Source organism: Phaethon lepturus, unplaced genomic scaffold (genome assembly GCF_000687285.1).
Source record: "Phaethon lepturus isolate BGI_N335 unplaced genomic scaffold, ASM68728v1 scaffold7097, whole genome shotgun sequence".
Classification (NCBI taxonomy): Eukaryota; Metazoa; Chordata; class Aves; order Phaethontiformes; family Phaethontidae; genus Phaethon; species Phaethon lepturus.
Genome location: NW_010549715.1, coordinates 85903 through 100367, shown reverse-complemented (window position 1 = coordinate 100367; position 14465 = coordinate 85903). Strand labels below are relative to the sequence as shown.

Sequence of the window (14465 nt, the reverse complement as noted above, 5' to 3'; positions counted from 1 at the left end):
CCCCCGGGTAACAAAAGGCCATGTGGACTGGGGGGTGGGGAGCAGGGTCAAGCATTCAACATTTGAGGTATGACCTCAAGGAAAGGTAAGCAGCTTTGTGAGATTGCCTGACCAAACTGGATTGCAGCTACCTGAGTTATAAAGGCATTACAATGTAAAACAAACACAAGTATTACACTCATTTGTCACAATTTCAAAAGTGATACTGTTGTCCTGTTTTTCCATCACAATCTGTTCTGGCTCCCAGCAGTTTTCATGTGCAGGTACCAGACTAATATACACAGTACAGGTGTTCACAACAGTCTTTCACACTGAACTTTATGCCACTTCCAAACTGGAGGTACCTGGTGTCCCCGCTGTGGCTGGGAAGAAAGGGGGGCTTCTATTAGAAAAAGCACATAGATGTTCCTGACTAGCAAGCATCAGCAGCCCTACGTGTCTGCCATCTCAGTTTTAAGACCCTTAGAGCAGAAATCATAGACAGAACAAGTGCCAAAGAGAAAGCGAGACTATAGTGAGCAATTTTACTCAGTGGCACAAGACTCGCTGGCATGCAAGGCACCACAAGAGATTCCTGCTCAGGGGAGGTTTCACCAAAAGTACTGGGTTCCTCTCACTTTAGCCTCTCTAGAATAATTGTGCTACATCACTGTCAGGCAGAGAGCTGCCTTCTTACAAACAGCTGCTCTTTCATATCCAGAAAAGGCAGATGTGAGACTCCATCCAGATCATTCATGCTCTATGTTCTCAGTCCCTTCTTACAAACAGCTGCTCTTTCATATCCAGAAAAGGCAGATGGGAGACTCCATCCAGATCATTCATGCCCTATGTTCTCAGTTGTTCTGTTTGTTTGCGTTTGCCCTTCTGGAGCAACAGCATTGCTGTTTTCTCATTGCCTTGACCCTGTTCTCTGCAACTGCTTCTGCTAGAAAACTTGTTGGGAGCTTCTTAGATCAGATATGGCACAGAGAAAGTCTACTGCCTCCGATGTACAAGGCAGTCCAGTCATCTGGGGAGTACAGATAAGCCTATGAATTCATTTCACAGAAGGCTATTTTGCCCTTTGACTTGAGAAGGGACCGAAACATCTTTGAAGACATGGGAATAATCACTTGCATGGAGGAGCTAAAACTACACTGGCAGTTAATGGCAAACCCTATCTTTTTGACTGTGCAGCACCTTTCAAGTCCTTAAAGGATATGCAGGCAGGAGCCAAATGTGTTGAGAGGGAGAATACCACAAAAACCCAGAAGTTAACACGGCAGTCAGCTTTTACAAATCAGCAAGTGAGGGAAGATGCCGTAACTGGCTACGGCATTTTCTGTTTCATGGTGAGGAACGACAGCAAGGTCAAAATAGCTAACACCTAAGAAGGATTACAAGTTTGCTTTGGCAAGTAGACTCTTTGCAGAATGGCACTGGCAAGGATCGCACGGTTAGACTGAGGTGGCTCATTGTCAGATCCCTGGCATCTGCTTGCCCCTGGGAATCTCCCACTCTTTGCTCAAGAGAATATGGAAAGAAAAAGGTTTCTTCCCAGTATTTCTGATCTGGACACTGGATAAACCCCACAACAGTCAGCAAAGCAGTACCATGAAATCGGATTAATATACCTGCCTAGGGTACAGATCTGTATATTCAAACTATAGGAGATCTTTAGGGCTGAAGATGTACAGGGGTATTAACAGTCTATCCTTAAAACAATCCCATATCCATCATTTTCAAGGGCCCACAAATCACCTCAGCATGTAATAATGTTAACATTAATGCTTATAAATAAAAAAGGAGAAAGTACTGAAACGACAGACTGAGAATGGTAATAAATGGACATTAGTGATTAACAAGGTAATAAAGCTTTCAATAGGATTAGGAAAAGAAAAAGAGCAAAATTTCTTTCAACTGGTTACTTAGCTACTTTTAAGGATATTAAAAATAATAAAAAAAATTAAAATAATTTTAAAAAATAATCTAACACAGGAACAGGGTGCCAGAACAGTCAGAGAGCAGCATTGTAAGTTTGACAGAGGCTCAAGTAAAAGACTGCACGCTGATTAGGTTCAAGTGAATTGGAAGCAACTCAAGAGCAGCTGGAAATTCCCCTTCAGATACAGCTATGTCAAAGTTGTGACTGCCTGATTAATAGGAGATTCTCAGATACCACAGAGGAATATGAGCAGCCATATGAGAATCTGGCCAAAGGCTAGTGTCTGAGAAGGAAATCTTCATTAAGACAAAAGTTTGATCCTTCAAAATTGTAGTAAAAAAACAAATTCCCAGTAAAAAATACCAGTCTCCTGAAACTACTGAAATAACTCAAAGGAGTGAATGACCAGTCCCAAATGTAGTATCTGTGTGTGGATACACAAGTTAAATGTCAACATTAAATATTTCAATGTGGTGCACTTCAAAAAAACAGGGCTATAAATGAGGGTGGATTTTGCATAGAAAATATTTATGGAGAGAAGAGCAAAGAGGAATTAAGTAAACACACACGTAAAAACAAAAGGTACAGCTGGACATTAAAAAAAAGACTGCAGCAGGAAGAGGCAAGCTTGACCCCTATCCCACGCTGAACAGCTAACAGAATGAAAACAACAAATTCTGTTACTCCACAAAAATCAGCCCCTGGCCTTCATCTCTGCCATCTACCATTACTTCTCATGTACCTACCATGTGTGATGGCTACTGACGGAGAGGAAATGACAGCCCAACACACAGACCTGAGTTCACTGGCTAACTGAAAGCGGAGGCAAGAAGCCTCCACCCCTCTCCTCCTTGTGCAGTAAATTGCAGACCCTCACTGAGGCCACATGGTCCCTCACCACAGTGACATCTCCGTTACTTCTCTGCAGTTCACCAGGGCCTATTATTGCTTTGCTTTGTTTGATGTTCTCCCTATGTTGAGAGAAAAGAAAAAAACAGAAATCTAACTGTCCTTCAACCTCCTAATCATCTTTCTCAAAATGCTCCATGCATCAGCACTGATTTTGTTATCTGCCTGCTGCTAGAGATTTTATTTAAAGAATAACACATAAGGCGGAAAGGATTTAACCTGACCTCCCTGAACTGCTGGGGGATGAATACTACCAGAGCTGACAGTGAAAAGCTAGTTTCCTTTCTCAGACTAACCCAAAGACTATGCAAAATTCCCCTCAATCCAAGCCTCCGGTTTTAAATTGGGCTATCAAAGACTTTTCTTTTTTAGAGGCCTGGGTTGATGCAATCAGTGTATCATCAATGAATAAGGATTGATAACATGAACCATCACAAAGCATAGCTGTGGGTACAGTGTCTCTCAGAGGCAGAACAATACAGAAAAATTGAGTAAATTAAAACAAGTGTTCTTCTATCCAGCTATATCAAGAAGATAAAAAAAGCAGTAGGATCCAGATTTTTTCCCCTACTGCACCAGTACAGCATTCAACCTGAGACTTTGGGGTGTTACATATTACAGATCAAGTAGGATAATAAATGAAAAGGTTAGTGGGAAGCATGGAAGGGAATCATCAAGTAATGAATAAAAATATCACAGACAGAAAGAGAAATGAATTGCAGAGCAAGATAGTCAGGACCTTTTTAAAGGCACAAGCATGGAATCCCATCCAGTGGAAGGAGCAATCCAAGGTGACTCAAATGAGGTCTGTCCTAGACTGCTCAAACAATTTCTTCTCCAGAAGGTCAAGAGGTGCTGATGCAGCAGCGTCTGGGGTGATGCCCCCAGCTCCCATGGCAACTCTGTATTTTGTCCACCATAGGCTCCTGCAGAGTCATTTACCTCTCCAAGGGTGATTAACATATAATACTGATATTTTATTTTGGGAAATAGGCCATCTCTTCCCTTTCTGAGACCATGCACAGTAGCCTATTTTCAAAAAGCTACATTTACACATTTATGCAATACAAGCAGGACATGAAGAGAGCAAACCAGGCCAAATTAAGGAAAGGAAACCTAACCCTATCACCCTCTATATTAAAAAACACCTCTTTTCAAAATCTAAAACAACTGAATTCAATTACCCTAGAAAACTTCTACCAACTGTTGCCTGAGTTCTAATTCCCTGATATCACAGAAAATCAAGCTATGCCAAACAGTTCTGCAATAACTAAATTCACTGCCAAAAACTTCCTGCCCCATTCTAAATGCCAGCATCCTCACAGTCTCCAACCACACTTGCTGACAATGCTGCGTATTTTCATCGTTCATACCCATCCTTCTGCATTCGCTTGACCAAGACATCTGCATGTGATGGTAAAATTGGCTAAAGCAAGCCTTGTTTCTCTTCCTCTCACTCACATCTGAGCAAGGAACACGAGAGTCCCACCTTCATCCCTCAAACCGCTGCCACATCATCAGTCCCAGGGAGCACAAGGTACTCCTAAACATCTATATTCCAGAGGTCAACATGAAAGAAGGTCATTGCACGCCCGGCTTACCTGATCCTCGGAGAGCTGCGATATGTGATTCACCGCAGCGTAAGACTCTATCTTCGGGTTGAAGTGATTGATGATGGCTCTGAAACAAAGGAAGGAAATTTTCAGAGGTCTCAGGAATAGCTTAGGGATGCAGCAGAAATTCCCCACCAGCCTGAGTCAGTGCACATGGAGCCACAGTCCTGCGAGCAGTAGTTCCTCCCTCGCCACACTGCATTGCTTGCTCTGCCGAAGGCGTGCTCCCTGCTCAGAGGCCAATGCAGATTCAGTCACAGGCTTGCCGGAAACTGCAAGCACAGGCACTCACGCATGACTGCATTTGTCCCAGCAGATACTGCTCTGGCAGAGGGAATTGTTGCCTTGCTGGGAACAGGCTGCAAATTGCTCAGCGTTCCAGCAGAGACACAGCAAACCCGGCCATCGCTGCCCCATCCTGCTCAAGAACTCCATCTCTTCATCCCTTACAAAATTGGTATCACCCAACATTTTGCTGTATGGAACTTGTTGCCTGATGTGTTGAAGCTGATGTTTTATTGCTTTGGATCTCCACTATGCTTCAAATGCTGTAGCTGGCTCTTACTTGTAGTCATCCATCACTGCAGCCACTACTTTGACTTCTTCCCATAATGACTTTAGTCCTCAGTCCCAATTTAGATCATTAAGAGATAACTTATGTCAGTGTCCTAAACACAGCAGCAGAAACACTGATCACTCCTACTTCTCTGCTTCATTTCTCTCACTGCCTGCACCAACATACTCCCTTTTCCCTTCTAGGTAGGTCTAGAGGCAGGTATGAGAAACCTAAAATTGAAAGTAAAACAATATTTGGGGGGGGGAAAAAAAAAAAGTCAAACTGCAGCTGGAATATTTCCTCAGCCTCTCCTCTGCTTGTCAGGTGCAGCTAAGAAGACAGATAGCAAGACAGGAAAGTCTCCCTGGGCTACAGTTTGCAACTGGTCTAGTTGGGATATTACTCATGAGACCCTCTGCTGAGGTAAACTCTCATCATGGGAACAACCCATGTCAGTGCTTGGCACAGATACGTGCTGACTTGTGCCTGGAGAACACTTGCTTGGCTAAATTACACCGCAGCAGCAGTCGGGGCTTTCACGCTCATGTTCATCAGCATGAAAATTCACTCCAGCTCCCTCTGTTGCACTCTAATGGGCTCCCTCCTCCACACACCTCCCTCTGCAGAAGGGCTTTCAGCTGCTTTCTCCAGACCTCATCACAGCTGAGAGCTGGTGTCCTAGACCAGGAATAAGTGATATTCAGTGGTGCCAATCAGGGCCACTGGAAAGAAAGCCCATCTGGAAGCATCCATACTTCTTTAAATACACAGATAAAGAAAAACAGTGTGGAAGGTGTGGGGAGTGGAAGAAGAGTTAAAAAAAAAAAAACAAAAAACAAAAAACAGAAAAACAACAAAAACCCAAACAACCAAACCCAAACAGCATCTGCAGATTCACTGCAACATCCCCAGCCACACGCCTCATCACCAGCCCAGATGTAGTCCATGCGCTGGAGCAGTCACTCCAGCGGCTGCTCCTACAGCATCAGTGCGTACTTAGCAGAGGGGGCCTTCTGCAGTCTCGCCAGCCTTGACAGTTCCATCAGTAAAGCAATTTCAGCAGGGCCCCTGCCAGGCTTCCCGTACCCCTCATCCCTCCAGAGGACATGCCCAGGCTCTTCCCATGTCACTCCGACCAGAGAAGCAGTCCCTCTGAGCCACAATCACACTCTCCATTACCCAGCCTCTCGAACGCTGGGGCTTTCAAGTTGCATGTTTCACGCCTGGCTGGAGTCGTATTTTCACTCCTACAGGACACACTACAAGCCATTGAAAGAAAAAGGAACACAGACTTCCAATAACTTCTGGCTTGACAGAAGGTTTGGCAGCTCGGAGGGGTTCAGCGCACTCACATGGTTCCAACATTTACCAGGGAGCAGATTTAGCATTCATTCGTATCCACTGGTGTGAAGCACTTCAACATGGGCCGCCTGCTCACACATCCCTGCTCAGATCTGAGCTAGTGGAGCAGCACCTGCAATCACAGCTGGGATTCACCCAGGGAAAGCAAAACCAGCAACCAGCTGCCACTGCAGTAAGAATCAACATACATTAAGGAAGAGAAAGAATTCAAGTCTCCTTCCTCATTTCCCTAAAGGCAAATGGAGAACTCCTTAGCGACTAGAGGAAGAAGTTCAGCTGTTTAATTTAAGAGAGCTCTTTCACTATGAAGAATTCTTTCCCAGCCTCATTTTCTGCAGAGCTGTTTTCCCGAACCTGCAGGCAGCCTGGGGCAGAGGAGCATGAAGATCTTGGATTCAATCCTGCCTCTGCGTAGCCAGGTTCTTACTGCCCAGCATACGCTACCAAGGCCAGGCTCTGGACGTGGTACAGCTCCTCCTCGCACACCTGCTACAAGAAAATTCCATGGCTACGCAGCCCAAGCTGCGTGCGATAGCAGCGCCTTTCTGCATCAACTACTCTGATACGCTTCCGTTATTCTTCCATCTCTCAAAATCCATCTTGTCCCTGGGGCATACTTTTACGCAACTGGCCTCCTGGGCTACCCAGTAGCAGCTGGAATTTCACTTTGCAAAGCTGACACTCCACAGGCATTTGATCCTGGAGACAACAGGGGACTGGAGCTTTTAAGCACAGTCTCCCCCTTATGGACAATAGAACAGAGGCTTTGCCATCATTAGCTCACACACCAGCATGTAACAGCGGAGCCTTGGTAATGTTTTATTTTTACACTGTGATTGCCTTGATTTTTGGGCTATCAGCCAGTACCTTTGGGGAGAGGGAAGGGAGCAGTTAAAGCACTTGGAAAAGATTTGTGATATGCTGTGCTTTACTGAGATCTTCATATCGATCATGAAAAAAAAAAAGACAAGAAAAACCTTGTGTCTGGTATTCATGAAGCACTAGCATCTCCAATGTATTTGTAAAGCAAAGAAACGGTAAAGTGTCAACTGAAAGACAAAACACTGCAGGTCCCCAACTAGCCTTTGATAGTGTGTACACTTACATATTTTCACACCCCAAAGTCCCTCAGTGGGGCTGGCTGCCATTTGTCACGCAAATTTCAGAGCACTTTTGGGACACAGTTCCCTAGGGACTGAGAGATATCCGAGATGTGACTTTAGCAACACTGTCTCCCCTGACAGACCCACAGTTCAGTAGCTAACGGGCAAGAGGAGATGTCACTGGACAAGAGAAGGATGCTGAACAGGCAGAAGGTGAAACAACGGTTCAGGAATTAAAAAACTGGCTCCCAGTGGCTTGTCTTGAGGTTAATGCTTAGTGCTCTAGGGCAAGCCACAAGTGATCTCCACATTCTTTATTTCTTGATCTCCCGGTGAGTCACTTACACATTAGCCATGCCAGAGCTCTCAAAACCACACATCTCCCATCACTTTTTCATGCAACTCTTCTTTGAAGAGTTGTCTACCTAGGTGTCTACTTAGACATCATGATGCCAGAAGCCCTATAGAGACACATATGAATAAACCTGTGTTTTCCTCAGGATGAACAACCTAAGACACTCGCATTTATGTATTTATGCATTTATTGCATTTACTTATTTCTTTGGGAAGAAAGGAATGATTGCAGAAAAAAATAGAAAGTGTCCCACCCTGCTTTAGGAAGATTTAGGAACTTAAGTGCCAATGAATCATTTACTTGTACAACCTGTATTAATCATGTTATTAGACAGTAAAAGCAGGTCCCACTGCAGCAGGTATTGTACAAATGCAGAGCGGTGGAAAGCCTGTGTCCCAGAGAGCTAACGAACTCAAATGCAAGAGAACAGGGAAAGCTCAGAAAAGTGAGGTGGCCAAGGAAATAGAACAGTGCTTGTTACTTACTGAGTGTTATGAAAGACTTCAGTTATAGATAAACCAAGGATAGAAAACACACAGAACAAGAATCCTGAAGGAAGTACAGAGATGGGGGAAAAAAGAGACAGAAGAGCAGGTAGGATCAAGAAAAACAGGTGAAAAGACTGCAGGACAGAAGTGATCAAAAGCAACCGATCCCAGGGCAGTCTGTCTGCTGCAAACTGGAAAGCTCCGACTGGTGGAAAGTTTCTACGTGGGCTGTTCTTGAGGCTGCAAGAATTGGCCAGTCCTGAAGTGATTATTACTAGCCCTATCTCCCTCAAAAACACATGGGCTGTAAGGTGAGAAGCAGGGGAATCTCCATGTGGGCCCTATTAGGTTCCCCCCCTCCACTCCCACTTTGGCTCTCACCTTGAGCTACAGTGAGAGAAGGTATAGCTCCAGGTGAGTTGCACTGCACCCCTCACCGTCTTCACTGCAACAGGGCTTGCTTCTGCAGTAGCTGCAGTAGCTCTCTAGCTCTCCAGCCAGTATAGAAACAATTTTTTAAATATTACTCAAAGCCGTTTAAAACCACCTAGAGTTACTCCTTGATAAATAAAAAGAACCAGTGCTGCCCTTCAGAGACACTCAGAGTAAAAGAACTTCTGAAGATGCAGAGTCTGCTGACAAGAAAGAGCTCCTGTGAAAACCAATATGGCATGCATGGAAAGAAAAGATTCGATTCCTCAATTTAATTGACCACTAGTTGTAACATCACATGTGAGAGGTGAATCGCACTAGCAACACTAAGCTACTGGTCCTTTAATTCCTAGCATCTTTCAGCCCACGTGCACCCACTGTGGCAAGGACCACCACCCTGGCCACCTTAACCTCACAACAAGCTGGTCTGGGTCCAATGTGCAGGGAAAGCAAAATCACTATGCTCAGGCAGGCAGCACGTCTTCAGCACGTTTTCTCTGACCTCCAAACTCTCCCCATCAAGTTATTGCAGATGAGCTGTCTAATACCTGCTCTTGCTTGACAGCAGCTACATTTCCAGAGTCCCGTAAGACAACACTGTCTTCTTGTCCTGAGCAGTGAAATTAAGCACTCTGGAGGTGCTGAAAGTAGGCTAAGGGAAGAACAGAAGGTTGCAAAGCTTATTCTAGAGATAGGAATGCTGAGCCATCATTCACTGCATGAACCTGGTCTTTGCACCTACTTTACTGGTCCAGTATGCAGTGCCAGGCATAAAAGATTCTTGTGGATACACAAACATTTCTTGTACAATACAAGCAGCACCACAAGCTCACTTGTTATCAACCTACACCTTGTTACAGTGCAATATAGAAGCAGCAACACTTGGTTGGTATTCAACCCTTCACAGGAAATCAAGGGTGTCTTTATACCCACTACACACATTTGTCTTCTCAACTAACTGCTTATGCACTGGGCAGCAGTGAGCACGTTGCTACCTGCATCGAGTAAAGCCAAATGCATGGCAAAGGCAGCCAGTTCGCTTTCCCTCTGCAGTAAAAACCGACAGTATCTGATGGACAAATACTCCAGCATGCACTAAGCTTGCAGGACCATGATGAAGGCCAGGAACAGGCAGAAGCAGGAAAGGGCATAGTTGTCTTATCACGCTCCACTTTATAAAGCTGCTTTATTACAGATAAAGTGAGATAAAGTGGTTATTGTTCAGGAACAGGAATAAGTGACCAGTTTCCCTGTGATTTGCCACAGCAGTTCCCTATCCCGCTCACGTGCCTTAGCTTCTCCCTTTATAAAATGAGAATAAGAACAATCACCCCCACAAAGTGTTTTAAACCAACACGATGAAAAGAGCTGAGAGTGATTTTATTATGTGAGGTGTTGAAAACTGCTCAAGCACAAGGCAGCAAGTAGGTTACACATAAGACAGAGACGAAAATGAACACAAACCACCTATCCTCTCCCACTCTTCATGCCGCTGCAATCCTGATTGCTGCAGACCTGTGCAAAACTCCCGGCCGCAAGCCAGCCTTCCCGCAGCAAGCTGTGTCTCAGCAAGCTGCTGTTTGGGGCAAGGATCCTGCTGGCATTGCTCTCTTACACACTCCCAGCACTCAAGACAATAAAACCCCATCTGTTCAGTGCCTGCAACAATTAGATTGAGTTACTCCACATGTACAGCCCCACCTGGCAGGAGGTGAGAGGGTTTAGATTATTTTAACACATGTCCACAAGGCATTGCTATAAAACACACATAGCTGCCATACCTAAGCTGTGTGCATCAATTAAAAGGAAGCAAACCCCCTGGAATGGTGCACTAAATTCTTCCTTCTACTGTGGTTTAACTCGGTCTGTTAAATTTCTTCTGCTCCTACACTTTAATGAGTACTGACATTAAGCTGAAAGTCCACAACTCACAGGGGGAGGCATCTTCCAGACACAATAATAAACTGCAGGGGACAATCCAAGACAAAAGGATATTTTAGTCAAAAGCACTTGCTTTACAGCTCACCGAAAATATCCGAATCAGCACTGCAGCAATTTCACAGAAGAAATAAGCCCGCTACACCTGTTCAGTTCTGCCATACTGAAACCTATTGATTGCGATGACAGGCTCCGTGGTAGAGGGAGATACACGGTCTATTTATTTAATAAGGAGGGTACAAAAGAGCACATCCATGCCAACTGAGCTTCTCCCAATTCCCAACATTGTTTTACCAAGCCCCATTCTGCAGGGGCAGAGGATGTACTTTCTGACCATGCAGCTCCGCAGTGCATCCTTCCACTTCACTGTTTGCCAGGTACTGACCCAATATCATCACGGCTGGCAGGATATGCCCATTTGCTCTTCTTCCAGTTCATGTCCACACATTTAAGCCAAGCAAACTAAACACCTCCACCCTCACACCTACATGACTTTTATTTGGCTTCTTAATGAACAAAGTCCTCATGGGTGAGCAGTTAACTCTTTTGGGACAGTTACACAACCTCACCAGACACTGCAACTCAAGGAATTCACCCACTTGCATATTTTCATGTGTCCAGAGCATCACTGGAACTATTCTTGCGAGATTCCCAGACACGCTCACAGCTCAGACATAGCCTAGATGCATTTCTGCTCCCTTTTCTCAGTAAGTGGGCATCAAAATTCTTAAGTACACATAGCCAGTGGCACTGCTAAGCTTAACTGATATGAATGACAATGTAGAAGATGCCGCCTATGTGTTGGAAGTGAAAATATCTATTGATACTACCCTGTTCTGTGTTCCCACTCTTCTGCCTATCTGTTCTTCTACAGCAAAGCTAGGACTTGATAAGAAATAAATTTCTCATCTTGATCATGTAATTTATGAGAGAGATTAAATGACACATTTTATGACACATTTCATGACACATTTCATTGCTCTGAAACACCTGGCTACTAGTGGTGAGAGTACGGTGAGAATTTACTTTTACCAAAGTAAAGGCGTTAAAAAGCCAACCCTCCATTACACCTCAATTCCCGTGAGCAGCAGTGAACTAATACCTGCTCACCTCTAACTACAAATTGGTGCAGTTTGACAGCGTACAGAAACACTGCAAATACAAAGCCTGTCGTCAGAGCTTGGGCTGCTGGGCACTGAAAACTGCAACTCAGTCCAGCATGTTCAAGATGCGAGAGCTGACCATGCCAGGGATCGCTACGCCAGCATACGGGACACAAATAACACAACGTCTATGCTTCCACAGTTGTGTTACCAATTCTGAAATCTCAAACAACTTCTGAAGTGAGAAGCCCTCCTCAGGTGTTTTCTCAATATATGCTTTTAGAAAGTGCCAACTCCCCTAAGTTCCTGGTCCTGCCTCAATATCTGCAGAGGCCCGTAATGAACAATATTAATATGGAAGTATCTTTCAGAATCTAAACAACCTTTTCTGTAGCACCTGCTCCCCAGGCCTCTTACTTCATTTATGTTAATTTGTCCAAAGTTCTTCAGATGTGCCAAACAAGCAGAAAATACAGTCCGTGGACCAAAGAGGCTGTGGTTCTCTTAGTATCTAAGCACCCTTTGATGCAAACAGCATGATACTCTCTAGTAGCCAGGTGTTTTACAGCAACGAAATGTGTCATAAAAATACTGCCTCAACACCAAGTACAGCCCTTCAACTACAACTACCTTTAACTCTCTCATGTACAAGGCAACCTGCTCTCCAAAACATATAGCAAGGTATGAGGAAACAACTAATCCAGAAGGTGAGAAAAACAAAACAAGCAGGGGGTAAGCACATCCGACTGGTTTACCACACGGTACCAGGTTTGCAGAGCCACCCTCTCTGGTTGGGACCTGAAATAAAGAACTTCTGGCAAATATTTGTTCTCTGCAACCATTGTAAGTGGGTCAGCATCTGCTCACTGCTTCGTAATTCACATTACAGATTGCCATCCACGCCTCCCGAGACACAAGGCATTGCAAAACCTCAAAAGGGATCAAAACCTGGAATATTTCATATTACTTTGACACCCGTTAGTATCTTAATTAGTACTTTATCATAGGATGTTTAACTTTAAGGAAAGCAGAAAGTCTAGCTTACTGGATGCTGTATTTTAGTGCAGAATGCTATATGGACTGCACATATGAGCTTCCAAACATACCAAGAAAAGAGTGAACTTTAAAAAGTTTATAAGCCATCCCATTGGGACCTTTTAAAGCTCTCTGAGAAAGGCAATGAGTATGGTTGCTAGTCTAATTAACTTAGTGAACACTTGCCATCAACCCCCTATTACGTAGAGTGGGTGGAAATGACTCCTATTATCCCATTTTGTCAGGTGCGAGCCTGCAGGTACTGCATGAGGCCCTGAACACCCTCTTTGCAGAGCGTGGCAGCGAGACAGAAATCTCTCTCTTCAGGTCACATAACACAATCTTATTCTATCGACTCACAGTAAAAACCGTGCCTGTGACAGAAGTCCCAGAGGGAATGGAAGGCACCGAAGCATGGCCATTTGTCTGGATTGAGCAAGTAAAGGGTTAGAACAATACAATCTAGTAGCTGGATATTAAATCACATTAAGGGGAGGGGGGGGGAAGGAACATTGCCTAAGCAAGAATCAACTACAGTCAAACCTACTTCGCAAAGGAAATGAAGTTGAGTCCCACAATGGTATTTAATTAACTTAATTACACCAAGTGTCAGCTATGGCTGTACCTCCACAGCCACGTAAGTCTAAATGGAGTTCACAATCTTAACCTTTCAGACACTACCAGCTACCATGCAGAAAAAAACACGTTATTTACAGTCCAGTCCTCTGAAGATACAAGATGCTGCAAACCTCACACTATTTTCTCATCAGACAGGTGCAAATGAGACTCACATTTGCTGAGAAATGCCTGATGGAAGTGACTAAAGCAACACCTTGCCTTCCAAAATGCAGGACCAAGATTAAAGCATAGACTGTGATGACACTCACCCCCCCCCCCCCCCAAGTGAGTATCACGTCCTCAATAAAGATGTCACCACACATCACTTGGGACAGAGTGAAGTTGGTTTTCAGTGCCAAGGAAAGGCGTAGAGCCAAACACCATTACAGCTGAATGAATGGTACTCTTGTTATGGTATTTATTTCATGTGTGAAAGGCTGGAGGATCTGTAGTCGATTAACATTCTGTTTTCCTGAGACAAGTTGTCTGGCTTACAGACCAGCGGAGAGCTTCATCTCATCATAGATATCTAACTCCTTTGCTGTAAGCATTTCATGTGTACCCATTTTCTTTCCTATTTAATTCCCTTAACGAGTCCTGCCTCCCTGAAAGCCAAGCTCCCTCCAACCCAGTAGCTGCAGATCTCACAAATCTACTCTCAACATCTAAGGGGTGATGATCAGATGCAAGTGATTTCTTGCAGTTGAACATGTTATCAGTTGAATTACTGACAACAAGCAGGTATTAAATGTGTTGTGACTGCAGAGAAAAATGCAAAATACCTTACACTAGCCTGTGCACATACACTCATAGATCATCAGGCAAAAAGAGAACTGGGGGTCAACTCATCACAGCCCAACTGACAAGTGGCAACTTTTTAAATCACTTGCCAACACCAAGGGTTTTCAGAATCACTTCAATGGTGTTGGGTTTTTTGTTTTTTACTTCTATTTCGCAGATCCTTATCCTGCACCAAATTTCAGTCAGATGCTGACAAAAAAAACATTTAGCTGAATTAGCCATGGAAGA

At 44.2% G+C, this 14465-nt stretch overlaps 1 protein-coding gene across 1 annotated transcript in view; it reads right to left on the bottom strand.

Moving 5' to 3' along the window:
• Positions 1-4434: 4434 nt before the first annotated feature.
• LOC104623293 (chromosome unknown open reading frame, human C10orf76) overlaps positions 4435-14465 on the bottom strand; it is a gene marked incomplete at its 3' end in the record, with an annotated part of 89380 nt that continues 79349 nt past the window's right edge. Inside the window, exon 23 of the mRNA XM_010290341.1 lies at positions 4435-4513. Coding sequence (XP_010288643.1) covers positions 4435-4513 — 79 coding nt within the window. The remainder of the gene's footprint in view (positions 4514-14465) is intronic.